This window comes from Lissotriton helveticus, chromosome 1_2 (genome assembly GCF_964261635.1).
Source record: "Lissotriton helveticus chromosome 1_2, aLisHel1.1, whole genome shotgun sequence".
Classification (NCBI taxonomy): domain Eukaryota; kingdom Metazoa; phylum Chordata; class Amphibia; order Caudata; family Salamandridae; genus Lissotriton; species Lissotriton helveticus.
This window is the reverse complement of record NC_136058.1, coordinates 364,646,309-364,674,050: the sequence shown is the minus strand read 5'-3', so window position 1 is coordinate 364,674,050 and position 27,742 is coordinate 364,646,309. Positions and strand designations below refer to the sequence as shown.

At 50.3% G+C, this 27,742-nt stretch overlaps 1 protein-coding gene across 2 annotated transcripts in view; it reads left to right on the top strand.

The window, feature by feature from the left end:
• RNF20 (ring finger protein 20) overlaps positions 1-27,742 on the top strand; it is a 223,437-nt gene that overhangs the window by 150,885 nt on the left and 44,810 nt on the right. For both annotated transcript variants that reach the window (XM_078672289.1, XM_078672296.1), the window contains exons 15-17: positions 6,215-6,364; positions 8,592-8,804; positions 24,534-24,659. In XM_078672289.1, coding sequence (XP_078528415.1) covers positions 6,215-6,364; positions 8,592-8,804; positions 24,534-24,659 — 489 coding nt within the window. The remainder of the gene's footprint in view (positions 1-6,214; positions 6,365-8,591; positions 8,805-24,533; positions 24,660-27,742) is intronic.

Here is a 27,742-nt window from a genome sequence, read left to right as displayed (position 1 = left end):
GTGCAGTTTGATGGCCAACTCTAGCCCAGCCCATAGGAGATCACCATCATGTGCAGCCCACAAATACGGGATTTAGTTTATCCCTGCTTTAGTGAGTCCATTATTAACTTGCACGTTCCCAAACATACAACCAGTATCTTTCACACATCTTCCAAACATGTGAAGGCCAAAGATCTCCACTTATGAACTCTGAGCAGACCTTTTACAGGGTATTGCTGGAAGGCAGTCTTCCTCGGGAGTAGTAGAATAAAAAAAAGTTTTGTCTCTGACCAGAATGAGGTTACCCCATCTTCAGTCACTGCTTAGCTTGAGCTGTGGGGATAAATCCACTCTCACTCAGAATGAGGGTTTACTTTGGGTATCCTCCTGACATAAGAGCAAACCAAAATCGTGCATGTGGAACATCTCCACTGGTCTTCCAAGTTTACTGAGCTGCGGGGGAGAAAAGAACAAGAATGTTCTTAAAACATATTAGAGCAGGGTGGCACAGCTCGAAGACAAATGTGTTTCTAGCTCAAATGAATCAAAAGTTGTTAACATCACCCCACTTTGGGTGCAAACCTACACATGCACAAATGAGCTGTTATCATTTTGTGTACTGTTTGTTATATTCAAATATTTTAACACATTATAGCCTTGCATTGATTGTAAAAACATACCCAGATGAAGTACTTGGGGTAGGGATTTTGCCTGTAGCAGGACAGGTCTAAAGAAAGATTCCTTCTTTGGGGTTTGATGTCTCTAAAGTATCTCCTACTTGGAAATATGCATAATAAATCTGAAATGTACTATAATGAGCTGCAGGGTTATAACTTAATGTTGAAGATGTGCTTCCTGAGGCCCAATAGGGTGTACGCAAAGTCAACCGAATAGAGACAGTGCAGCTCATGATGTCAGTGGCAAGGGCTGACATAAATGGTCTGTAATGGAACAGATGGAATTATTTGGCTGATCTTTGTCTGCGTGTACAAATTATATAATATTTGTTGTATTTGTGCTCGAGCGCTAGAGGCAATATTGTGACATTGTGCAGCAGGTTAGCCTCAGCTGAGGTTTTGTTGTATCAGATACTGCAGCTCATATCGCATGAGGACGCCAGGGCTGAGGAATTGTCTGTTTATGGTTAGTTGATTTGCTGCATGAGGCGATGCAGCTCATCTTGCTTGAGGAGGCCAAGGCATAAGAATTGTCTGTTTGAGGTTGGGTGACATTTACTGCCTGAGGCGATGCAGCTCATGTCTCTTGAGGAGCCCAGGGCTGAGGAATTACCTGTTTGCGGTCGGATGAGATTTGCTGCATGAGGCGATGCATCTCATGTCTCTTGAGGAGGCCACGGCTGAGGAATTGTCTGTTTACAGTTGGTTGATTTGCTGCATGAGGCGATGCAGCTTATGTCGCATGAGGAACCGGGGATGAGGAATTGTCTGTTTATGGTTAGTTGATTTGCTGCATGAGGCGATGCAGCTCATCTTGCTTGAGGAGGCCAGGGCATAAGAATTATCTGTTTGAGGTTGGGTGACATTTGCTGCATGAGGCGATGCAGCTCATGTCTCTTGAGGAAGCCAGGGCTGAGGAATTGTCTGTTTGAGGTTGGGTGACATTTACTGCCTGAGGCGATGCAGCTCATGTCTCTTGAGGAGGCCAGGGCTGAAGAATTGTCTCTTTGCAGTTGGTTGATTTGCTGTATGAGGCGATGCAGCTCATGTCTCTTGAGGAAGCCAGGGCTGAGGATTTGTCTGTTTGAGGTTGGGTGACATTTGTTGCATGAGGCGATGCAGCTCATGTCTCTTGAGGAAGCCAGGGCTGAGGATTTGTCTGTTTGAGGTTGGGTGACATTTGCTGCATGAGGCGATGCAGCTCATGTCTCTTGAGGAGGCCAGGGCTGAGGAATTGTCTTTTTGAGGTCAGATGACATTTACTGCCTGAGGCGATGCAGCTCATGTCTCTTGAGGAGGCCAGGGCTGAAGAATTGTCTCTTTGCAGTTGGTTGATTTGCTGTATGAGGCGATGCAGCTCATGTCGCATAAGGGAAGCCTGGGTTGAGCAATTGTCTGTTTGCAGTTGGTTGATTTGCTGCATGAGGCGATGCAGCTCACGTTCCTTGAGGGGGCCAGGGCTGAGGAATTACCTGTTTGAGGTTGGGTGACATTTGCTGCATGAGGTGATGCAGCTCATGTCTCTTGAGGAGGCCAGGGCATAAGAATTGTCTGTTTGAGGTTGGGTGACATTTGCTGCATGAGGCGATGCAGCTCATGTCTCTTGAGGACGCCAGGGCTGATGAATTGTCTGTTTGCAGTTGGTTGATTTGCTGCATGAGGCGATGCAGCTCATGTCTCTTGAAGAGGCCAGGGCTGATGAATTGTCTGTTTGCAGTTGGTTGATTTGCTGCATGAGGCGATGCAGCTCATGTCTCTTGAGGAGGCCACGGCTGAGGAATTGTCTGTTGGCGGTCGGATGAGATTTGCTGTATGAGGCGATGCAGCTCATGTCTCTTGAGGAGGCCAGGGCTGAGGAATTGTCTGTTGGCGGTCGGATGAGATTTGCTGTGTGAGGCGATGCAGCTCATGTCTCCTGAGGAGGCCAGGGCTGAGGAATTGTCTGTTGGCGGTCGGATGAGATTTGCTGCATGAGGCGATGCAGCTCATGTCTCTTGAGGAGGCCACGGCTGAGGAATTGTCTGTTTGCGGTCGGATGAGATTTGCTGCATGAGGCGATGCAGCTCATGTCTCTTGAGTAGGCCAGGGCATAAGAATTGCCTGTTTGAGATTGGGTGACATTTGCTGCATGAGGCGATGCAGCTCATGTCTCTTGAGGAGGCCAGGGTTGAGCAATTGTCTGTTTGCAGTTGGTTGATTTGCTGCATGAGGCAATGCAGCCCATGTTGCATGAGGAGGCCAGGGCATAAGAATTGTCTGTTTGAGGTAGTATGAGATTTGCTGCATGAGGCGATGCAGCTCATGTCTCTTGAGGAGGCCAGGGCATAAGAATTGTCTGTTTGAGGTTGGGTGACATTTGCTGCATGAGGCGATGCAGCTCATGTCTCTTGAGGATGCCAGGGCATAAGAATTGTCTGTTTGAGGTTGGGTGACATTTGCTGCATGAGGCGATGCAGCTCATGTCTCTTGAGGAGGCCAGGGCTGAGGAATTGTCTGTTTGCGGTCAGATGAGATTTGCTGTATGAGGCGATGCAGCTCATGTCTCTTGAGGAGGCCACGGCTGAGGAATTGTCTGTTTGCGGTCGGATGAGATTTGCTGCATGAGGCGATGCAGCTCATGTCTCTTGAGGAGGCCAGGGCTGAGGAATTGTCTGTTTGAGGTTGGGTGACATTTGCTGCATGAGGCAATGCAGCTCATGTCTCTTGAGGAGGCCAGGGCTGATTAATTGTCTGTTTGCAGTTGGTTGATTTGCTGCATGAGGCAATGCAGCCCATGTCGCATGAGGAGGCCAGGGCTGAGGAATTACCTGTTTGAGGTTGGGTGACATTTGCTGCATGAGGCAATGCAGCTCATGTCTCTTGAGGAGGCCAGGGCATAAGAATTGTCTGTTTGAGGTTGGGTGACATTTGCTGCATGAGGCGATGCAGCTCATGTCTCTTGAGGAGGCCAGGGCATAAGAATTGTCTGTTTGAGGTTGGGTGACATTTGCTGCATGAGGCGATGCAGCTCATGTCTCTTGAGGAGGCCAGGGCTGATTAATTGTCTGTTTGCAGTTGGTTGATTTGCTGCATGAGGCGATGCAGCTCATGTCTCTTAAGGAGGCCACGGCTGAGGAATTGTCTGTTGGCGGTCGGATGAGATTTGCTGTATGAGGCGATGCAGCTCATGTCTCTTGAGGAGGCCAGGGCTGAGGAATTGTCTGTTGGCGGTCGGATGAGATTTGCTGTATGAGGCGATGCAGCTCATGTCTCTTGAGGAGGCCACGGCTGAGGAATTGTCTGTTTGCGGTCGGATGAGATTTGCTGCATGAGGCGATGCAGCTCATGTCTCTTGAGGAGGCCAGGGCATAAGAATTGTCTGTTTGAGGTTGGGTGACGTTTGCTGCATGAGGCGATGCAGCTCATGTCTCTTGAGGAGGCCAGGGTTGAGCAATTGTCTTTTTGCAGTTGGTTGATTTGCTGCATGAGGCAATGCAGCCCATGTCGCATGAGGAGGCCAGGGCTGAGGAATTACCTGTTTGAGGTTGGGTGACATTTGCTGCATGAGGCGATGCAGCTCATGTCTCTTGAGGCCAGGGCATAAGAATTGTCTGTTTGAGGTTGGGTGACATTTGCTGCATGAGGCGATGCAGCTCATGTCTCTTGAGGAAGCCACGGCTGAGGAATTGTCTGTTGGCGGTCGGATGAGATTTGCTGTATGAGGCGATGCAGCTCATGTCTCTTGAGGAGGCCAGGGCTGAGGAATTGTCGGTTGGCGGTCGGATGAGATTTGCTGTATGAGGCGATGCAGCTCATGTCTCTTGAGGAGGCAACGGCTGAGGAATTGTCTGTTTGCGGTCGGATGAGATTTGCTGCATGAGGCGATGCAGCTCATGTCTCTTGAGGAGGCCAGGGCTGAGGAATTTTCTGTTTGCGGTCGGATGAGATTTGCTGTATGAGGCGATGCAGCTCATGTCTCTTGAGGAGGCCACGGCTGAGGAATTGTCTGTTTGCGGTCGGATGAGATTTGCTGCATGAGGCGATGCAGCTCATGTCTCTTGAGGAGGCCAGGGCTGAGGAATTGTCTGTTTGCGGTCGGATGAGATTTGCTGTATGAGGCGATGCAGCTCATGTCTCTTGAGGAGGCCAGGGCTGAGGAATTGTCTGTTGGCGGTCGGATGAGATTTGCTGTATGAGGTGATGCAGCTCATGTCTCTTGAGGAGGCCACGGCTGAGGAATTGTCTGTTTGCGGTCGGATGAGATTTGCTGCATGAGGCGATGCAGCTCATGTCTCTTGAGGAGGCCAGGGCATAAGAATTGTCTGTTTGAGGTTGGGTGACATTTGCTGCATGAGGCGATGCAGCTCATGTCTCTTGAGGAGGCCAGGGTTGAGCAATTGTCTGTTTGCAGTTGGTTGATTTGCTGCATGAGGCAATGCAGCCCATGGTGTCTGATTAGGACAAGAACGAGGAGTTAAATAACGCACTCCACAGCCTGATAGTCACTGTTGGCTAATAATAGATGCTGCGGCTGGTATGTCGTTGCAGACAGTGCAGCCCAGGACCCCTCACGGACAGTGTCTGAGGTGTGTGTGCGGGCTTGTAGCTGTGGTTTGTTCTGCACAGTGCCGCCCATGACCCCTTAAGGACAGTGTCTGAGGTGTGTGTGCTTGTACCTGGGGTTTGTTGGTCCGGACACTGCAGCTCATGACACCTCATGGACAGTGTCTGGGGTGTGTGTGCCGAGGTTTGTCATTCTGGACAGAGGAGCTTATGAAGTAGTATATACATGAGGCAAAAACACTTTGTGCCCAAATGTGGAAACCGAGCTATGACAAGAATTAGAAGGACCGCTCTGTGGGTCTTGTTTCTTGGCAGGTCTGCTCTCATATGTGAGAAACTGCATAGGACACACTTCTCATAATACATTAAACAGCAAAGACATTTCGAAGTGTAAAACAACATTATTATTGTTTTCCCCTTGGTTAGTGCAACAATTAACAAATAGACAGTGCAGTGCTCAAAAGTGAAAGTTCTATGAACTGTACAATATGATACACATATATGCAAACAGGGGTGAACCCTGTTCAAGATGATCTCAAGTGCAATGTGGATATTGTTCATTATTTTTAGAGATAACTTTAAAGGACAACTCTGAGATGGTGTTGATGTTTAAACAAGTGGGTCTCTTCAGGACAAAAGTACCCTCGGTCTCCTAAGCCTCAGTTAGATAGTCAGTACTCCCTCATGTTGAGGTTGTCTGTTATTGGTTGATGGGCATTGGTCAATGTTTTATGACTGGGATTCTCTGAGAAGAGCTATCCTTACTGACATCTGATAACGGGGACTGTGGAGAAAGGCTGTGTGTTCTTAGTTTTTTTCACCTTATGGCACTGCAGTCCTTAGTTTGTGCTACTGTATGGACTTGATTTGGTCAATATGCAGAGCCCAGCTGTAATGTTGGTATTTCTGGCAAGCGATGCAGTTTCTATTGCAGTGACTATGATTCTGTATCTCCCTTCCCTGTTTTCTTTTTCTGTTCTCTACACATCTGAATCCTCTCCATTCTCTCCTGATAGCTTGACGAGCTGAGGCAGAGACTGAGGGAGCTGGAAGACAAAGAGAAGAAGGAAAGTAAGAAGATGGCTGACGAGGATGCACTGCGCAAAATCCGGGCAGTGGAAGAGCAGATTGAGCACTTGCAGAAGAAACTGGCCATCGCCAAGCAGGTGAGGGGAGGTGGCATGGGGATGAGGGACACAGACACACTCAACACATGCTGCACGTAACATGAGAGCCCCCCCTCTCCCCCCCCCAAGCTGGTACATCTACATGCTTTGCATAAGAATGGGCAAAACTTCACATAAAAAATATTGAGTGCACAAAGTAAAGAGTGCGAAACATGGCAGCGGAAATGAAAAGGATAAAATACAAGACAACGCTAACGTAATGGAGGAACTACTGCTTGGTGTGAGGTCATAGTATGATTGAAAGGGTTCTGGGTGACTTGCAGGGGCTCCCATTGAAAGGTTGTGCCATGTAGACTATTTTAAGTTAGAGAGATAATAAAAGCTAAAAATGGAACAAAGAGCTAGGTCTGAGGTGATAATTATTGGTCACACATTTTGGCTTTGAGGCTGTTTTTGAACTCGATGACCTTTCAATGTGTTTGTTTTTTAATTCTTATTTTATTCTCAGTTATACAGTAGTGTTATCGAACAATTTTATAGCATAGGTCTCGTTCAGATGGGAAGTTTGTACAATTAATATCAAGACATGAGTTAGATGTTTGTTGCCTGCAGCGGGTGGTGGGCGGGTCAGAATCAGTTGTTAATCTCAAAGTGCACTACATGGTGAATAAAACCGGCCACAATTGGTAGAGACTGAGATCCATAGACATCTCAATTAGCGGGTAAGCTAGCCGTGCTCATAAAGAGAGTTTCTCAAATGTTTTTCTTGAACATCAATCAGTTTGAAAGTAATCGTGGTGATCCATATTCAGAATGATTTCATTGAGCATCTTATATTTAACATATTTCATTAATTTATGACCTTTTTAAAAGATTTTCAACATCATACATACTATTGTCCTTCATGAATTAATTTCAGCTTGGTGTATTTGGTCTCCCAATGTAACTGCCCATGGAATTTTGCATCCTAGTGTAAATAACTGAAGAATAAACTCATGCTAACCTTTAAGAGTGGTACGATGATTAGACAATGGGCTCTCTCCAAATGTTGATTGGAATTCTACATTTCTTATTGTTTTCTCTAATATTATTATTTAAAGCTGAGCTATGGATCCTCCTGACAACCTTAAGCTACCCCAGAGATCCTACGAACAACCCAATATTGTCATGAGTTTTAAAGTTTGTCTTCTTCCTGATTAAAACCCTGATGAAAATTCAAGAGTTTTGTGATAATAGTTGGAAATTGTGATCTCAAAACAGTACTGATTTTAACAATCTTGGTGTTGGCTACTTAGGTTGTCTTCAAATACGCACATATATTATTTGAAAGGTAGAAAGGTGCAGAAAAGGCTATCAGTGTTACTATTGTAGATTTGTATTCATTGTACAGCAGGGTGAAGTGGCATCAGATTACCAGTGCTACATAGTTACCAACGTTTTGTGCCATTTTAAATTCTGAGCTGCTGAGGTAAGTTTATCAGCAAAGTGTACAGGCTGAAGTTGGATAAATAACACAAAAGCATAGATTTAGCAATTTGACCAGAGCGTTACATTTAGATTTCGCCATTATACGTTTACCTTGTGGTATTTGAAAATGTGATTGATTTAATGAACCATATTGACAGTGATGTAGAGCTAAGTGGGTGTGAAGAAAATGTGAAGAAGTACAAGCGATTTCTGTACATAGACTGTACCAATGTCTTGCCACAAGTTTTCGGTGAACATATATTCTGCTGGGTAGCTACCCTCTGTATATGTGGTTCTATTTTTTTAGGTCTGTCAGTTTTTGGAGGTGAATGCAATTTTCTCAGACTCCATTTTTAAAAGATCCAAGAGCCGACTATAAATGAGGGGGACAGCTGAAAGCGTGATCCTTTGGTTGTAGTATCTTATATCATGTTAAGACGGGCTTCAGCATGTAACATGGCTTTGGCTAGTAGAAATGTGGGTTATGGCTGAGTAATGGGCCATGTCCTTTACATGTCTCTAAAGCAAAAGAGTTAGAAAGCAAATCTTAGATCTCAAACTTGAGTGAAAAGCTGTACCTGTGGAGCTGGAATTAACCTATTTAGTGATGTTTTTGATATGGGAGGTTAAAGAGGGGTCTGGCAGGCCAACACATGCCCATTGACATACTAGTATGTTGGAAAAGTTCATGAGCTAAGCAGTTTTGCATGCACAATTCTCATTTATCTGCCAGAGTAAATAAGAGTGTTTGGATAGCTAGTTATTGGGATATTTGATCTGTCTTTCTTTGTTTGAGCAGGAGGAGGAGGCGCTGCTTTCAGAAATGGACGTCACAGGACAGGCCTTCGAGGACATGCAGGAGCAGAACATCCGCCTTATGCAACAGCTGCGCGAAAAGGATGATGCGAACTTCAAACTGATGTCTGAGCGCATTAAGTCAAACCAGATCCACAAGCTGCTTAAAGAAGAGAAGGAAGAGCTGGCTGACCAGCTTCTTACGCTCAAAACACAGGTATATAGGATGGAATGAAGCCGCAGCAGAGGTGGCCGAACAGTTGCTTATCAGGTGGGAGTGTGACTGACCCATGTCTGCAGACCATATGCAAAGATTGTAATTGGAGGGTTTAATACTGAACTAGCAACCTTGGGTGTGTTGCCCAGTTGAGGTCTGAGGATATTTGGCCAGTTCTACTGATCCACTTGTGCATGGCAATACGGTGCAGGTAATAATCGGAGATGTCTGAAATGTTAACCCTTGCCCATGGAGTTGGCAAACGTTGCACTTTCTCTACCAGAGTTTTGATGCAATCAAAAAATAGGTGAGAATTTCTTTTTTTAAAGCTAGAAGAGTTTTTTTATTAAGTAGGCTGTGTTTTTCTCATGCCAGCCTATTTTTAGCCAGTGTTTTTCTGCCACTATTTGTGATCTCCATGAAGACTGCCAAGTAAAAAAAAATACTTTGTGTAATTGCTGAGTTGTAAAAAAAAAACGGTGCACGCTCAGCAATAGCACTGTTGTCTAAAGTGCAGGATCAGCACACTACCTGTGCTTGCCTACTGGACCTTCCCCTTTTTTTTTAAGCCATGGTCACAAGTCCTGACCCATACGTTGAAGATTTTCAGCTAATATGTGGGAGTAGTTGTGAGAAAGTGCCCTCTTTCTGCATGGTATGCCCCCACTTTTTAGGGCTCGGCCTCCGCCCACTTAAGTGGGAGGAGTTTCGAGATCCTAATGTTAAAGAAGAGAAAAAAAAAGTATCTCCTAGGGCTTTGGCGAGACAAATTCCACACATTCCTTAGTGTGTTATGTCATCTGGCCAGTGATTCGTCTTCGTTGTGGTGTCGTTTTAATAGCCTTGAAGTGATAGGGTAAATGTAGTTTTCGTCCGCCATGTTGGGCATTTTTCGTTCGTGTGCGCGCAAAGAAGTACATTAATTATAATTAGGAGCTGTCAGGGTGCCTCCGTAAGTGAATCCAGATGGCCGGGCGCGTTCACCATTCAGCAGCGCTCAGCGCGCAGCTGCTCCATGCCAGGCCGGGAAAGGGCTTCATTAGTTCAAGAACAAGAGTCTGACGTTCTGTCATGGGCTGTTCTTTTAATCTCAGTTTCATTTTTTTTTTGGAATGGTCCGTGGCCGGTGTGAATGGAATTGTTCTCTCGAGTTTATAATGTGTTTCTTTGCAGCAGCTTTTGTTTTCGGAGCTGAGGTAATGAATAGCAAGCTGGCAGGCAGCGCCTTTTAGAACTGTTTGCTTTCTGGGCAGAGTCCTGCAGTGGTGTTGAACTTCAGCATAGTCTGACAGGCTGCTGTATTGTTTGTATTTTCCCATACCGCCTGCGTCAACTTTTTTCCACACACGAATTTCCAACAGTTTTGTTCTCTCTGAATAATGCGCCTTGTTACTTCCTTCAGACAGCAAGCAGAGTTTTAAAGGAATTATTCAAGGAGCCCGTCAGTTGTTGACACAACGAAAGGTGAGGTAACTGTTTGCTTGCAGTTACGGACCTTCGTTTGGGGTTTTTATTGGTATTGTTTTTCCTAATGGGATTGGTGTTTGCGAGAAAATTGACTGCCCACAGCTGCGCTTGTAAGACGCGCCTGGCAAAGCGTGTCACGAGGGCTGCGTGGGGCTGATACAGATGCTCGCGCCCTATCAACATTGGGGACTGTATATTGACCGTCGTGCTGAAAGGCGGAGCAGCAGAAGTAGATTTCCGTTCTTGACTTAAATTCTATTCTTCCGAGCTCTGGGAGAAACCCCGAATGGAATCTATGTATCCTGCTAGTTGCAGCGTTTGCGCGATGGCAAAAGAGGAAGTGTGCTAAGTTTTATTGTTTTTATTTTTTATAAAGTAAAGAACATTGGTAGGAAAGTTTGTAGAACTCCCCAAGTCTAGCAACTCGGAACACATACTTTGATTATGTCGTTTTTAGAACAGTCTGCCAAAGAATTCATTTCACAACTTGTAAATGCAGTTTGAGAGTTGAGACTGCAGTTTGAGAGTGCAGTTTGAGAGTTGAGACTGCAGATTGAGAGTGCAGAGTGCAGTTTGAGAGTGCAGTTTGAGAGTGCAGTTTGAGAGTGCAGTTTGAGAGTGCAGTTTGAGAGTGCAGTATGAGAGTGCAGTTTGAGAGTGCAGAATCAGAGTGCAGAATCAGATTGCAGTTTGAGAGTGCAGTTTGAGAGTGCAGTTTGAGAGTGCAGAGTGCAGATTGAGAGTGCAGATTGAGAGTGCATTTTTAGAGTGCAGAGTGGCAGTGAGTGCAGACTGAGTGCAGAGTGACAGCGAGTGCAGACTGAGTGCAGAGTGACAGCGAGTGCAGACTGAGTGCAGAGTGACAGTGAGTGCAGAGTGACAGTGAGTGCAGAGTGACAGTGAGTGCAGAGTGACAGTGAGTGCAGAGTGACAGTGAGTGCAGAGTGACAGTGAGTGCAGAGTGAGTGCAGAGTGAGTGCAGAGTGAGTGCAGAGTGAGTGCAGAGTGAGTGCAGAGTGAGTGCAGAGTGAGTGCAGAGTGAGTGCAGAGTGAGTGCAGAGTGAGTGCAGAGTGAGTGCAGAGTGAGTGCAGAGTGGCAGTGAGTGCAGAGTGGCAGTGAGTGCAGAGTGGCAGTGAGTGCAGAGTGGCAGTGAGTGCAGAGTGAGTGCAGAGTGAGTGCAGAGTGAGTGCAGAGTGAGTGCAGAGTGAGTGCAGAGTGAGTGCAGAGTGAGTGCAGAGTGAGTGCAGAGTGAGTGCAGAGTGAGTGCAGAGTGAGTGCAGAGTGACAGTGAGTGCAGAGTGACAGTGAGTGCAGAGTGACAGTGAGTGCAGAGTGACAGTGAGTGCAGAGTGACTGTAGAGTGCAGAGTGACTGTAGAGTGCAGAGTGACTGTAGAGTGCAGAGTGACTGTAGAGTGCAGAGTGGCAGTGAGTGCAGAGTGAGTGCAGAGTGAGTGCAGAGTGAGTGCAGAGTGAGTGCAGAGTGAGTGCAGAGTGAGTGCAGAGTGAGTGCAGAGTGAGTGCAGAGTGAGTGCAGAGTGAGTGCAGAGTGAGTGCAGAGTGAGTGCAGAGTGGCAGTGAGTGCAGAGTGGCAGTGAGTGCAGAGTGGCAGTGAGTGCAGAGTGGCAGTGAGTGCAGAGTGAGTGCAGAGTGAGTGCAGAGTGAGTGCAGAGTGAGTGCAGAGTGAGTGCAGAGTGAGTGCAGAGTGAGTGCAGAGTGAGTGCAGAGTGAGTGCAGAGTGAGTGCAGAGTGACAGTGAGTGCAGAGTGACAGTGAGTGCAGAGTGACAGTGAGTGCAGAGTGACTGTAGAGTGCAGAGTGACTGTAGAGTGCAGAGTGACTGTAGAGTGCAGAGTGACTGTAGAGTGCAGAGTGACTGTAGAGTGCAGAGTGACTGTAGAGTGCAGAGTGACTGTAGAGTGCAGAGTGGCAGTGAGTGCAGAGTGACAGTGAGTGCAGAGTGACAGTGAGTGCAGAGTGACAGTGAGTGCAGAGTGACTGCAGAGACAGTGTGTCAGGGTGCACATTGTGTGAGTGTGCAGAATGAGTGTGCAGGGTAAACAGTGTGTGACTATGCAGGGTGACATTGGGAGTGTGCGGGTGAGCAGTGTGTGAATGTGTAGGGGCAGTGTGTGAGTGTGCAGAAAACACCACACACACATACACCACACACACATAACGCACACACAAACCACACGCCTCAGTCTCTCAACACCACACACTTGTCACCACTCAACACAACACACTCACCACCACACTCACTCCCCAGGCTCACCCCCACAGACTCACCACCACACACTCACCAGCACACAGAAAACAACACACACAACAACACACCCCCAGCCGTCAATGAATGCTTTCACCATGCACAAACACCAACAACCATCATCCATCTGTGCACGCTTTTACCAAGCACACACCCACCAGCCGTCAGTGCACCCTTCCACCAGGCACACACACCTCCAGCCGGCAGTGCACTTTTCCACCAAGCAATCGCAGTATGGTACACTTTACTTTTAAACATATTCATATAAAGCACAGCATGCCACCATTGGTAAAATTACAATTCAACCAAGATACTTCCACTACACACCACATGCACACACTCCATAACACATGGCAAAAAGACATTGGCATTTACAATGCCATTAGCTCAAACTCAAATAAATCCGAACCCGATTGCATTTCTAATGCTTGTTGCTGAATTGCTGACGTTCTTTGACTGAGTATGCCCTGGGCTCCAACTAATCAGGTACCCAGGGCCTATGCTCCTTCTCTAAAATTGCATTGAAGTCTAAACCTAATTGACATCTCTGGCCCACAGGCCAGCCCCTGGTAAATGGTACCACAGGTACCCAGGGCACTGTAACCAGAGAAGGCCCCTAAGGGCTGCAGCACTTAATGTGCCTGTACCCTGACACTCACACACTGCCTTTGCAGGCTGCGTGTCTTGGTGCAGAACAAAGTGAAGAGTCGACATGGCACACATCCCTGTGTAATAGACATTGCAGGAATTACAGTGCACACCTCTTTTTTTCATCGTAATCTTGACTCCATAACCATTATCCTTTTGTTTCCAGTTTGCGTGCAACCTAGCGGGCGTGATCTGCCCTTTTCACGCTGAGATACAATCAAACAACACACGGAGCAAAGTTTCACTCCGACGCCAGGTGCACAGCTTTGCGTTTAAGTTTTTACTGCTTCTTAGCCATCAGTTTTCCCAATTTCAGACAAACTTGTAAAGTCTACTCCTAATTGAAATTTCATCTTCATTTATTTTCTTCATTTTTGAATTCACACACATGAGACGATTACAGTTATAACAGCTTTATATGCAGATGGGCATACCTGAGGCATATGAAGCTGTTATATCTGTAATCGATGAAAAAAAGAGGTGTGCATCTGCTCTACCTAGAAGCTGCACCCACGAAAAAGAACCGGTGAATCAACTTTAAACAAGATATACGTCCACACATGAGTCTGCCATTCCAGACAAAGAAAAAAGTGCGCGCAATGAACAATTGGTTTTTATCAAGCTTTTGGACATTAAAATCATGAACACCACGCATGAAAAGAACTTGCCCATTGTGGTTACATTGTTTTAATACTGATTTACCTCTGATGAGTTTTGTTGCATTTCATACGCTAGTTTTTTACACAAATCAGCAGTTAGGAATTGTTTGCGCTATAATTTACAGCTGAAGGGTGGGCGGGGTATTCTAAATAATTGTCTGGAATCTGAAGGTTCAGAAAGTTGATGCATACATCTTGTCAGATGTGGTGTTTTATGGGATATGAAGTTTCTTGGAAGTACACAGCGAGGTGGTGGCAGAAAATTGGTTTAGGTAGGAGAGGCGGGATAACAACACCTGAGTTTAAATGCAGTGGAGAAAGGGTGGGAACACCAGTTTACCTTTGGAACTGTTTAAGACAGGATCCACGTACGAAGTAGCAACGAAGGTATGTAAACTAAAGTGGTCTAAGGTGGGAATTAAGGTTATGGGTAATCAGTAGATGGGCATGTCTCAGTACCGTGGGCGAGTCAACATGAGGATAGTAAAGCGGGAGGTTTGAAAGCTGTGCACAGTGTCAGCATGTGGGAGCCTTAAGGTTTATGTGTTTAGAGGGAAAGCGTAAGCATGGGGTGATTCCAAAATCTGACATGGATTTGTTGTTTTAAATAATTCACAGTGTCAATCAGAGTTGTTTGAAGCCATAGACTAATTGCTTCGTTCTTTTATCTGTAGCAAACCCCTGAAGAAGGGCTATACAAAGCCCGAAATGCATTGGGTAATCCACAAGTTGCATCTGGGAATGTTTTACGTTTATGCACGTGCCCAGGAAAAGGCTTGGATGGGCATACCCGAGGCATATGAAGCTGTTATAACTGTAATCGTCTCATATGTGTGAATTCAAAAATGAAGAAAATAAATGAAGATGAAATACACTTTGGAGTAGACTTTACAAGTTTGTCTGAAATTGGGAAAACTGATGGCTAAGAAGCAGTAAAAACTTAAACGCAAAGCTGTGCACCTGGCGTCGGAGTGAAACTTTGCTCCGTGTGTTGTTTGAACACATCCCTGTGTGCCATGCCCACAAACCACTGCCCTAGCATTGATCAGTGTTGGACAGGCCTCGTGGCCAGGCTGTCCCCTCCCCGCATGGCGGGTCGCGGACCCCTGCTCCTCCTGCTCCCCGGACAAGAACCACCCCCGCAGCCCTCCGGGGCAACCTCCGGCCCTTCCCCGACGGAACCCTGGCTCCTGAACACCACCGTATCGGCTGTCCCGGGTCCTTTCCAGAACCCCTGTCCCCGGCCCAGCCGCCATTTTGGACACTACTCGACCAGGCCTCGTGGCCTCGGGTCGACCTCGGCCTCGGGCCCAGCCAGGCCCCGACATCGAGGCACCACCATCCACCCAGGGGGTAAAGAGACCACTTGGCAGGTCAATGGGAGAAGGAGTGTCAACGGCTCCCCTCCGCCAGGTGTCGATCGCCCCAGCCTCCCTGGGCGCTGGCTCCACCCCCCTGCTGGGTGTCTGGACTCCCTCATCCCGGACCCCCCGACCTCCAAGTGCGAGGGTCCGGACATCAAAGGGCGCCAGGCCTATAACTGGGGCAGCTCCAGAGCAGGAAGGCAGTTGGATCCTGGAGTCGAGAGACACCGAGACAAACTCATCTTGAAGGCCTGCTGGCGCTGCCGCGACCCATCCTTTCGTGAACCATCTGGAAGGCCTGCTGGCGCTGCCGCGGCCCATCATTTCGTGAACCATCTTGAAGGCCTGCTGGCGCTGCCGCGGCTCATCCTTTCGTGAACCATCTTGAAGGCCTGCTGGCGCTGCCGCGGCCCATCCTTCCGTGAACCATCTTGAAGGCCTGCTGGCGCTGCCGCGGCTCATCCTTTCGTGAACCATCCCGAAGGCCTGCTGGCACTGCCGCGGCCCCTACTTGCGAACCATCAGCTCGAGGATTGTGAGCTCCACACCTGCTACCCCCGTACCGGTCCGGTACTGAGACTGTCCCGCTACCCTTCCCCCCAAAGAGACTAGAATTGACAGGGTCCTCGTATCCTGGTCCTGCTGTACCGTCAATTACCTTGCTCTTAAGAAATATAAAAGTGTGAAGAACGCGTCCCTGTGTGGTGCCTATCTGTGGGGGGGAAGTTACCTGTCTGTACGATTACCGGGGAGGACCCTCACCGGAGGCCTCTCCCCCCTGTACTCGGCCGACCCTCCGGGTCCCCGTCTAACATTGGTGGCCAGCGGCGCGATCCGAGCCGACGCATAATCGTACAGAGAGTAACTCACCCCACGACACACAGCAACCATGACGACAAAGGAGAGTGGAACAACGGAAACATTTCAGATGGAAAAGCTGGAAGAATACAGCCACAAAGAACTAAAGCAATTTTGCATAGAGCTGGGCATTGCTACCACGGGACTGAGCACGAAAGATGACCTCAAGCACGCCTTAGAAGCTTGGGTGGAGACGGAAACATCCCCACCCCAAAATCAAAGCCTCGAGACCACCGAAACAAGTACCACCCCTGCAGACGAAAGAAGATCGGGCCTCTCGTCCGAAGAGGCCCGAGAACGGGAGAAAACCCGGCTCCACGAATTGGAGCTGGCTCGACTCCGCTTAGATGGAGAACTCAAATTGGCAGAGAAAAAAATAACACTCGAACACTTACGGCTCAGGGAAGAACGAGAAGAGAAAAAGAGCCAGAGGGAGCTGGAAGAAAAAAGACTAGCATACGAGCATGAGCGCAACTTGAAGGAGCTAGAAATTTGACGGCAGAACAAAGACCTCGGCGTCTCCGGGCACCCAAGCCCCACTGCTCCGACAGACCCCAAGGTCCACATCCCCAAGGACGTCGTCCGGGAATACTACCGGAACGATGATATCCAGCAATGGTTTAAAGCCTACGAGGTAGCAATGACCTCCCACCGAATTCCACGGAGCGACTGGGGAGCCGGGCTATGGGGTAAATTCGTTAACGAAGGAAGAGACGCCCTGCTGCAACTCCCCGACCAGCAGATGACATCCTATGACCACATGAAGGCCGCCCTCCTCACTCGCTATGGGCTCACGCCCGAGATGTACCGGCAGAGATTTCGGGACTGCAAACGGATCCCTGGTACAACTTGGGTGGAGTATGTGAACTTTTTTAGCCGAGCCTTTGAGGGATGGATCAAGGGCAGCCAGGTCACCACCTACGAGCAATTATTCAACCTGATTGTATGGGAGCACCTCTCCAATAATTGCTTTGTCGAACTAAGACAGCACCTCCTTGATAGTAAACTGACCGAACCTCGGAAACTCGCCATCGAAGCAGACCGATGGGAAAGCACCCGAGTCCCTCGAAGCTGGCCCAGCGAGCAAAACAGAGCCTCCCAAGGGCCCCACCGGCCACGGGGAGGAGGAGGAGGCCAGGGTCGGGGCCGGGACACCGTCACCGTGCCCTCCACTAGCAACCCCCCGCCCCCGGCCGGAAGAGGTAGCCCTCCAACGCGACCAGGTTTCCGCGCCAACGTTACCTGCCACAAGTGCCAGCGACCCGGCCACTACGCCAATGATCCCAACTGCCCGAAAAATCAGAGTCCCATGAACCGCCAGATCACCGCCGCCGCTCTGGGAGAAGAGCTAGGCCAGGAAGACGCCGAAGAGTACGAGCCGTACCAGCCCGAGTGGGAACCAGCTGCCATGTCCCTGGTCTGTCTAGGAGAGAGGGACATGGTCCCGCGGGCGCCCATCCCCGCCAACACGCAGAAATACAGCCAGTGGGTCACAATCAATAGACGCCGGGCGGAAGCCCTCCGTGACACAGGGGCCAGTGTGACCGCAGTCCGCTGCCACCTGGTGACCCCTGACCAGATCCTACCAAATGTACTTTGTCCAGTGCGGTCGGCAGACAACTCCGAAAGCCTGTGCCAGATGGCCCGCATCCCCTTCGAGTGGGGGGGGGGGTGTCTGGCATGCTAAAAGTAACTGTCTGCGACGATGCACCGGTGGACTGCCTTCTGGGGAACGACCTCGAAAGCTCCCCCTGGTCAGCCGTTGAACGGAGGGAGCACCTGGGGATGCTTGGTCTCCCTGAATGGGTCTGCGTAACGACCCGATCCATGGCCGCCCGCGCCATCCCCCGCCAAGAGGAACCAGAGTGGCCCGAGCCTCCCCCACCGATTGTCACCGAAGAAACCACCCCTGAGCCTGGTCCTCCGGGGTCTGACGACGAAGAACGGGATCAGCCCCCAGACCTCCCGGAGCTGGCCCAGTGGCGCCAAGAAGGTGGCCCCACTCAGGAACAGTTCCGCCAGGAACAAAGAGCGTGTCCCTCCCTCGAGGGCCTCCGACAACAAGCCATAGCCCAGAGCGCAGGGGATACATCGGGGGCCCACTGGATCTACTGGGACAACGAGCTGCTCTATAGTGAGCAAAAGATCGCCGAACTTGGAGCCAGCTGGGTGCGGGTGGTCCCCCTCCGATTCAGAGACGTCCTATTGAACTTGGCACACGATGTGCCTCTTGCCGGGCACCTGGGGCAGGACAAGACGTACAGCCGCCTGGTGACCCACTTCTACTGGCCGAAGATGCGGAACGATGTAGCGAACCACTGCCGGGCCTGCCCCACCTGCCAGGCCAGCGGGAAAAGCGGTCGAAAACTGAAGGTCCCCCTGCAACCCTTTCCCATCGTCACCACCCACTTTGAGCGGGTGGGAATAGACATTGTGGGGCCCCTGGAGCCCCGGACAGCACAGGGACACCCGTTCATCCTTGTCCTGGTGGACCATGCCACCCGCTATCCCGAGGCCATACCTCTCCGGACCGTGACGGCGCCCGTGGTGGGCCGAGCCCTGATGGGGATCTTCTCGCGGGTGGGCTTCCCCCAAGAAGTCGTCAGTGACAGGGGCACAAACTTTATCTCTAAGTACATGAAGTCCCTATGGCAACAATGCTGGGTCACCTACAAATTCACGACCCCCTATCACCCGCAAGGGAACGGACTAGTAGAACGATTCAACCGCACCCTCAAAGGGATGATCATGGGCCTGGAAGAACCCTTACGTCGCCAATGGGACGTGCTGCTCCCGTGCCTCCTGTTCGCTTACAGGGAGGTCCCCCAGAAATCCCTGGGCTTCAGCCCGTTCGAACTCTTGTATGGACCCCCCGTCCGGGGCCCCCTCAGCCTAGTCAAAGAAGGATGGGAGGTGGCCCCTCAGAAGACTCCCCCTGATGTATACAAGTACCTCTTGACTCTCCGTAACCAGACCCGGCGGTTCAGGGAACTCGCCAAAGCCAACCTCGAAGCCAGCCAAGAGGACATGAAGCGCTGGTATGATCAGAATGCCTCCTTCATCGAGTTCGAGCCGGGACAACAGGTCTGGTTGATGTCCCCGGTTGAACCTTGCGCCCTCCAGGACAAATGGACAGGACCCTTCAAAGTGGTGGAGCGCAAGGGCCCCGTCACCTACCTGGTGGACCTGGAGTCCCCCCGAAACCCCCTGCGGGTCCTCCACGCCAACAGACTCAAGCCCCACTTTGTACGCTCTGAACTTAGCCTCCTGATGGCTACCGACAGTGGGGCTGAAGAAGACTCCGAGCCCCTCCCAGACCTCCTGAAAACGCTCGAGAAAGACGGCTCCGTGGAGGGAGTCCACCTCTCCGAGGCCCTGTCCCCAGCACAACGCCAAGACTGCAGAGAACTGCTTCTACAGTTTGCCGACCTGTTCTCCCTCATCCCTGGGGTCACCCCCTGGTGCCTCCACGACATTGACACCGGGGATAAGCCCCCCTATCCGACACAGGGCGTACAGGGTGCCTGATCGAGTACGCGCCTGCATCCAGTCGGAAGTCTCCAAGATGCTAGCTCTGGGAGTGATCGAGCCGTCCGACAGCCCCTGGGCCAGCCCCGTCGTGTTGGTCCCCAAGGCCGCCGCCCCGGGCGTCACCCCCGAGCTCAGGTTCTGTGTAGACTATCGGGGTCTGAACGACGTCACCAGGACCGACGCTCACCCCCTTCCCCGGGCAGATGAGCTGATCGACCGCATGGGGGCCGCCCGCTACCTGAGCATCTTAGATTTAACAGCGGGCTATTGGCAGATCGGCCTCACTCCAGGTGCCCAGGAGCGATCCGCCTTCTCCACCCCGGACGGCCACTACCACTTCAAGGTGATGCCATTCGGAATGAAAAACGCACCCGCCACCTTCCAGAGACTCGTGAACAAAGTCTTGGCGGGTCTGGAGGAATTCAGCGCCGCCTATTTGGACGATATTGCTGTGTACAGCCGCCACTGGGCAGAACACCTCCACCACCTCCGGGAGGTCCTGAACGCCCTCCGGCAGGCCGGGCTAACCATCAAGGCCAGCAAGTGCCCGATCGGCCAAGGGTCCGTGACCTACCTGGGACACCAGGTGGGAAGTGGCCTGGTGGCCCCCCTCCAGCTCAAGATTGCCGCCATCCAAGCCTGGGAGCCCCCGGTCACCCAGACAGAGGTCCGAGCCTTCCTGGGGCTCACCGGGTACTACCGGCGCTTCGTAAAAGACTATGGCAGCATTGTAGGGCCCCTCACAGAACTCACATCCAAAAAGAACCCCCAGAAAGTCAACTGGACGCCGGAATGTCAGACGGCCTTTGAGAACCTGAAGTCCGCCATGTGCACCGCCCCCGTACTCCAAGCCCCCGACTACAGCCGGGAATTCATAGTGCAGACGGACGCCTCAGATCATGGCATAGGGGCCGTCCTCTCCCCACTCAACACCGAGGGGGTCGATCAGCCAGTGGTCTTCATCAGCCGACGCCTGCTGGCCCGAGAACAGCGCTGGAGCACCATCGAGCGGGAGGCCTTCGCCGTAGTATGGGCCCTCAAGAAGCTCCGGCCCTATCTCTTCGGTACCCACTTCCGGGTACAAACAGATCACCGACCCCTGCAATGGCTGATGCAGATGCGGGGAGAAAACCCGAAGCTGTTGCGTTGGTCCATCTCCCTGCAGGGAATGGACTTCACTGTGGAGCACCGCCCAGGCCAAGATCACGCCAACGCAGACGGCCTGTCCCGCTTCTTCCGCCTCGGCGAGGAGAGTACCCAAGCGGATTGCTGACTCTCCCTGCCTTCAGGTGGGGGGGACGCATGTTGGACAGGCCTCGTGGCCAGGCTGTCCCCTCCCCGCATGGCGGGTCGCGGACCCCTGCTCCTCCTGCTCCCCGGACAAGAACCACCCCCGCAGCCCTCCGGGGCAACCTCCGGCCCTTCCCCGACGGAACCCTGGCTCCTGAACACCACCGTATCGGCTGGCCCGGGTCCTTTCCAGAACCCCTGTCCCCGGCCCAGCCGCCATTTTGGACACTACTCGACCAGGCCTCGTGGCCTCGGGTCGACCTCGGCCTCGGGCCCAGCCAGGCCCCGACATCGAGGCACCACCATCCACCCAGGGGGTAAAGAGACCACTTGGCAGGTCAATGGGAGAAGGAGTGTCAACGGCTCCCCTCCGCCAGGTGTCGATCGCCCCAGCCTCCCTGGGCGCTGGCTCCACCCCCCTGCTGGGTGTCTGGACTCCCTCATCCCGGACCCCCCGACCTCCAAGTGCGAGGGTCCGGACATCAAAGGGCGCCAGGCCTATAACTGGGGCAGCTCCAGAGCAGGAAGGCAGTTGGATCCTGGAGTCGAGAGACACCGAGACAAACTCATCTTGAAGGCCTGCTGGCGCTGCCGCGGCCCATCCTTTCGTGAACCATCTGGAAGGCCTGCTGGCGCTGCCGCGGCCCATCCTTTCGTGAACCATCTTGAAGGCCTGCTGGCGCTGCCGCGGCTCATCCTTTCGTGAACCATCTTGAAGGCCTGCTGGCGCTGCCGCGGCTCATCCTTTCGTGTACCATCTTGAAGGCCTGCTGGCGCTGCCGCGGCCCATCCTTTCGTGAACCATCTTGAAGGCCTGCTGGCGCTGCCGCGGCCCATCCTTCCGTGAACCATCTTGAAGGCCTGCTGGCGCTGCCGCGGCCCCTCCTTGCGAACCATCAGCTCGAGGATTGTGAGCTCCACACCTGCTACCCCCGTACCGGTCCGGTACTGAGACTGTCCCGCTACCCTTCCCCCCAAAGAGACTAGAATTGACAGGGTCCTCGTATCCTGGTCCTGCTGTACCGTCAATTACCTTGCTCTTAAGAAATATAAAAGTGTGAAGAACGCGTCCCTGTGTGGTGCCTATCTGTGGGGGGGAAGTTACCTGTCTGTACGATTACCGGGGAGGACCCTCACCGGAGGCCTCTCCCCCCTGTACTCGGCCGACCCTCCGGGTCCCCGTCTAACAATCAGTCACCCCTCTGGCTGGGTGCCCTATGCCAGTGGTGAGAGTACAGGTGCATGAGCCCTGTACCCCTACAGTGCCCAAGTCCATTCCTGGGCATTGTAAGTGCAGTGCTGCCATTAAGAGTATATGGTGGAGAAGTGTGGCTAAATTGTTAGAGCGGCAGACCTTGATGCAGAGCTCTGGCCCGGGACCAGGGTTCGATTCCCGCCTCGGCGGGTTTCGGGCTCAAATTCCTCTGACCGGATATTCTCGCCTCAGTGTCTATTCTAATCATGGGTCCCACGCTGCAACTCTGGGCAATAGCTTGTTTAATCTCCACAACAGCGCGAGGATGCCTGGTTTCACCATGGGGGTGCCCAGGAGTGGACACTTCACAAGGAAAACCAGGAAGGGTTCCTTAGCGGTATGAGTACAAGCGCCGGGAGACCCGGTCCGGGTAGCTGCGCGCTATACAAGTACAAAAACATTTACATTTACAACATATGGTGCTGGGAGTTTGCCATGACAAACTCCACAGCCCCATAATGGCTGCACTGAAAACTGAGACGTTTGGTATCAAATTTCTCAGCACATTAAACCCACACTGATGTCAGTGTGGGATTTAATGTAAAATGCACGACAGAGGGCATCTTAGAGAGCCTTGCAGCCTGTCTCCCCTCGAACCTGCTCCTGCGAAATCCCGGTGTGCCTGCAGCCAGCAACAGCAAATACCCCGAAGGACCTGCCTGCCTTCACTTCCAAAGACTGCTTCTTCCGTGAACACCAGATTTGTTCAACTGCAACCTCTGGCAGCAGCCAGAGACCGCAAATCCAGTTCACTCCGCACCCGCTGAACCCGGCCCGAGCTCGAATGGAAAAACACCACGAGGAGGGCACCCCAGCAATCCTGACCCGAGATCCGGCGACCCCTGACCTTCCTCAAGCTTTCAGCCGACGCCTAAATCCAGAAGGCCCCCCTAACCACGACAAGGAGCTGGTAAGAAGATACGACCCCAAAAGGCACCCCTGCACCCGACGCCCCACAGCCTTGTGTGCCCAAACCAATGGTGCCTAACCACCCTTAACTTCCCAACCTACCTCTCGAAGTGGTGTTCGCACCCAGAAGTCCTTCGTCTCCCTGCTTGCAGTGCTTTTGCAAACCAGAGGTTCTCCATAGAAAACAACAGGGCAGCCAACGTTGACACAGCACCCTGCATCCGGCCACCCTAGTGCCGCTGAGGGTGCACCTTTGGTTCTTCTTTGTTTCCCCATTTGCCCTGATCTAACCCCTAGGAGCTTTGCTCCCACAACCCAGTGGTCTGCTTGCCAGCAGCCACCAACCGTAGGCCCCCTATTCCCCCATTGGATAACATTGGGCCTCAACACTCGGCACCTGACGCCCTAGTGCCGCTGAGGGTGTAACAAGAGTGCATCACTGACCCTGGAGGACCCCTGAGTCTAACCCTAAAACCTTAACTCCCAGTCAATAACTTACCTGTGACTGATAACCTGTTTTTCCTCCATAGGATTGACAATTTTCTTCCAGAAAGTTTCTAAGTGTGGAGTTCTGAATTAGAAAAGTAACGTAAAAAGTAACTTACCTGTAATTTACTGAAAAAGCCTATTCATTTCAATGTACTGTATTAGCGAAGTGTTGCAACCTGCTGTATCCCCTGTAAATCAAACAAAGTCCAATTTCTATTACATTTTTAAACTGTTCTAAATCCATTAACTTATCACTGAAAAGTATTTAATTTTTACCTGTACCAGGCTTGCTTGGTTCTAAAAATAAAACAGTATATATTTTTATACAAACACATTTGGCCCAGAGTTCAGTTATTGAGTGTGTGAATTCATTTGCCGACTGAGTGTGTACATCAAATGCTTAATACTGTCCTCTGATACTGCTTTACTGCTCAACCACTCTACCAGAAATGGAGAGTAGGTTTATCTCTAATTGTAACCTCTGCCTACCTTTGGGTTCACCTGGACTCTTTACACACTATACCTCATTTTGGTGTAGCACAATAAGTGCTGCAGCCCTTAGAGGTATTCCCTGGTCACAGTGCCATGGGTACCTTTGGTGCCATTTACCAATGCCTGACCTGTGGCCAGAGATGCCAGTTGGGTTAGTTTTGGGGAAAGAACACAGACCATGGGAACCTGATTGGCAGGGACCCAGGGCACACCAAGATACAAGTGCATCAGTAGTCTGGAAACAAGTGGGGGTGGGGGGGGGTGACTGCAACAGAAACCCACTTTCCTACACCCAGGACCTATGTGCCTTCCCTAAAATTGCATTGAAGCCTAAACCCAATTGGCATCTCTGGCCACAGGTCAGCCCCTGGTAATTGGTACCACAGGCTCCTCCTTTTATCTTTTTTTAAAATTAATTTTCAGTTGATTTTGCTGGCCTGCTGTGACCCTGTACCCCATTTCTCAAATGTGTGTCCCTCGCCTTCTCCTATACCCTCTTAGGTGGATGCTCAGCTACAGGTGGTGAGAAAGCTGGAAGAGAAGGAGCACCTTCTGCAAAGCAACATTAACGCTGGGGAGAAAGAGCTAAACCACCGGACACAGGCCCTAGAGATGAACAAGAGGAAGGTGGGTGCATGAGTTGGTAATTTTCCCTACCGTCCTCCACCCCCCACTTCCCCACCTCTCTACGGTCACACTAGTATACCACACACCAGCCCTGGAAAGTAACAATAGGGAGGTCAGTGTTGACAGATCTACCCCATTCTTGTTTTTGCACACACTAATCTTTTCATGGTGAATCCGCCACTCTTTGTTTCTACTAGCCCTTTTCACATACATGTAGCGTTACAAGATACCTCTGTTACTATTTCAGATAGAGACAGAACGGCTAGAATGCATTACACTTGTGTTAAGCCTTTTGGTAAGGATACAGAGCAACCAGTAGGCAACTTCCTGGTGCTCAGCAAAATGCCTAAATTCACATTTTATACATTGTTTGGCAGTTGCATTTGCTTTGCTGTCCTACCTCTTTGGGTAGAGCACATTTTAAATCTTAATAGGCTGTAACTTTGTCTCCACCTGTTTGATCAATCTGCATTGACTATCAACAATGTTGTATTTCACATTGAATATACTGGGCAGTGACGCAGAGATCAAAGTGAAGGCAGATCTTTGCCACTGAAACCTTCATAGGCAGTTTTTGACACAGAATGACACAAAGCAAACAGAAATCAAACAACAGAGACCTGCGAGCACAAGAAAACAAGAAGGCCAACTCCTCATAAAGTCGATACTTGTTTATTTCATATTCCTCCGCTCTAGCCAACATGTGTTTCGTCTTCTTCAAAGACTTCCTCAGGGCTAGAAAATCACACAATATATAACAATAAATGACTCCTTTCATGTTAAACAAATAGGCACATACTTAAACATGACTACATCAAGAAACAGAAAGTCCTCTATTGCAAAACGCCAACCTTTTGGGTACTCAAAGAAAACATGGTGAGTAATTCAGGAAGAATATCCTCCTACATTTTGATTTTCTCTACCCAATTATGGTCCATTAATTATTAAACACCCAATGGAGGGAGATGAAAGTCCGATATACCACAAAGTTCCAACAAATACGTATCACCTGTCCTCATAGGCTCATCCAGTGAATGTGCAAGTCAGATTTAAAAGTTATCTGTCCTGTGAGTGTAAGCTCAACATAAATCGAAGCTTAACAAACTACATGTGCTCACCTTTGTAAGGAAATTACTTTACATCCTCTTTATAATCAACAATACTCTAAATTATCTTAAAACAAATTCACAAGATTTAGCAATCTATCATAATACCCCAAGTATAACTTAACCCGTTGGCTGCTGCCGTCGGCCAACGGTCGTCGCGAGCACTACCTCGGTAATGCTGCGCACGGCCGTTGGCCCACACAGCCTCACCCGTTTCTTCGACCATTCAAGTCTGGTGCAGAACGTTCGAAGCAGCCAACTGGTAAAAGCAAAACACACCTCTGAACCATCAGACATTTCTGATTGTGCCTATCAAATAGCATCAAGTCCCCACTGCAATTTATGTAAATAACCAATTCACAAAAGCATAACTAAAGACACATAAATTAACCCGTTAACACAATTACCTAAGTGAGTATAAGAGATGTACCCATACAATGTATAAAATCACTGCCAAATAGTAACATATCAAGATAGTAATAATTTCTATGAAAAAGGAATAGAAATACACAGGGTAGCTCCTATCCCTCATTTGCTTTGATACCAATGAAATATAACAAAAACCTGAACAAATACGCCCATAAAAACAGCTTCCACATATTCAAACTACCTGTCTGCTAGCAAAGGAGTCCGTTGGGCCTTGAGAATCGTAGTACTATGTTGTGGTTACATACTTATGTTACCACTGTATTGTACATGCCTCTATCTGTTCCTTTAAGAGTTGTAAGTGGCACATGCTATGAATTTTCATGGTCTACATGGAAGCCATGTAACGGCGTAAGAGGTTGTTCCCAAGGCACAGTGGAGGCACCGTTACCTTGACTCATGGCGCAGCATTATTCAGGGTAAAGTGAATTGACCGACTCTTGACTTGCTGTGGCACGCTTTCCTGACTGTGAGGTCTCCATGTGCTAGAAGTGTCTGTGCTGCTTTTGGTTGCCGTAGTTACTCCAGCAGATTTTGAAGACACAATTGGCTGTGAGGAGTGCATGTCTGAACACGAGACGTCATCTCGCACGACGGTGGAGCGCAACACAAAGCTGTGCTCAGACTGCCGGGCTATGAATCCGAAGTCTTTGCAGGAGCGGTCCGAGAAGTTATTGGTTCCGTGTCATTCCTGTTCTCGTTCAAGAGGAAGGTCTTGAGGGCATCCACACCTCGTCGTACTCCAAGTCTTCGAGGTTTTCAAGTAAGTCCAAGAAGACAAAGGTGAAGAAGCACTGGCCCTCTTCTCCTTCTCCTCGTCGGTCGGATGATGCAACGAGGGACCTGGATCGTTTTTGCTCTAAAGCTCCGTCTCCGGTGCCTACTTCAGGGACGACTCCATGCTTCCCCCATTCCTGGGAGCCAGAGCATCCCATGCCCAACTTTGTAAGTTCTATGAATCCCTCCACCTTGTCTTGACTCTGCCGGCGTGCCTCTGGGCCCCGCAGAGTCGGTCGGGGGCCTTGGCCTTTGATGCCAGCAGTTCCAGGCCCGGGATGGCCCCTGGATCGATGTTGGTTGATCTTACTCGACATTCTCCAGCGCTGATCCAGACGACGACACCCCTCGGTGCTGGCTGTACCACCCATCAGCGCCGTACCCATCCTGACTCCCAAGATGGAGCGGAGAGTACTTTTATTCTCTTGTTTTTCCCTGGTGTTCCCTTCTGCCCAGAAGGTGGTGATGAGGACTGGGAGGGATCGCTAGACTCATTAGCAGTCCAGCTAGAAGAACCGGACTGGAGAGAGGACCTAGGTGACGCCAGTGTTCTGGACACTTCTCCAGACCTAGGCATGCTTTCTCCACCTACCATGGCTACGGAGGAGGAAGCGTCCTGCGATGTGGTGGTGCGAAGGGCAGCCAGGGTCTTGGCCCTTGAGCTCCCTTCAGTGGCAGTCAGGACTAACCTCCTGACAGAGGTGTTTCAGCCTGTGCCATCCTCCTCTGCCCTTCAACAAAGCCCTCACTGACGTCCTCCTGGGCTCCTGTTCC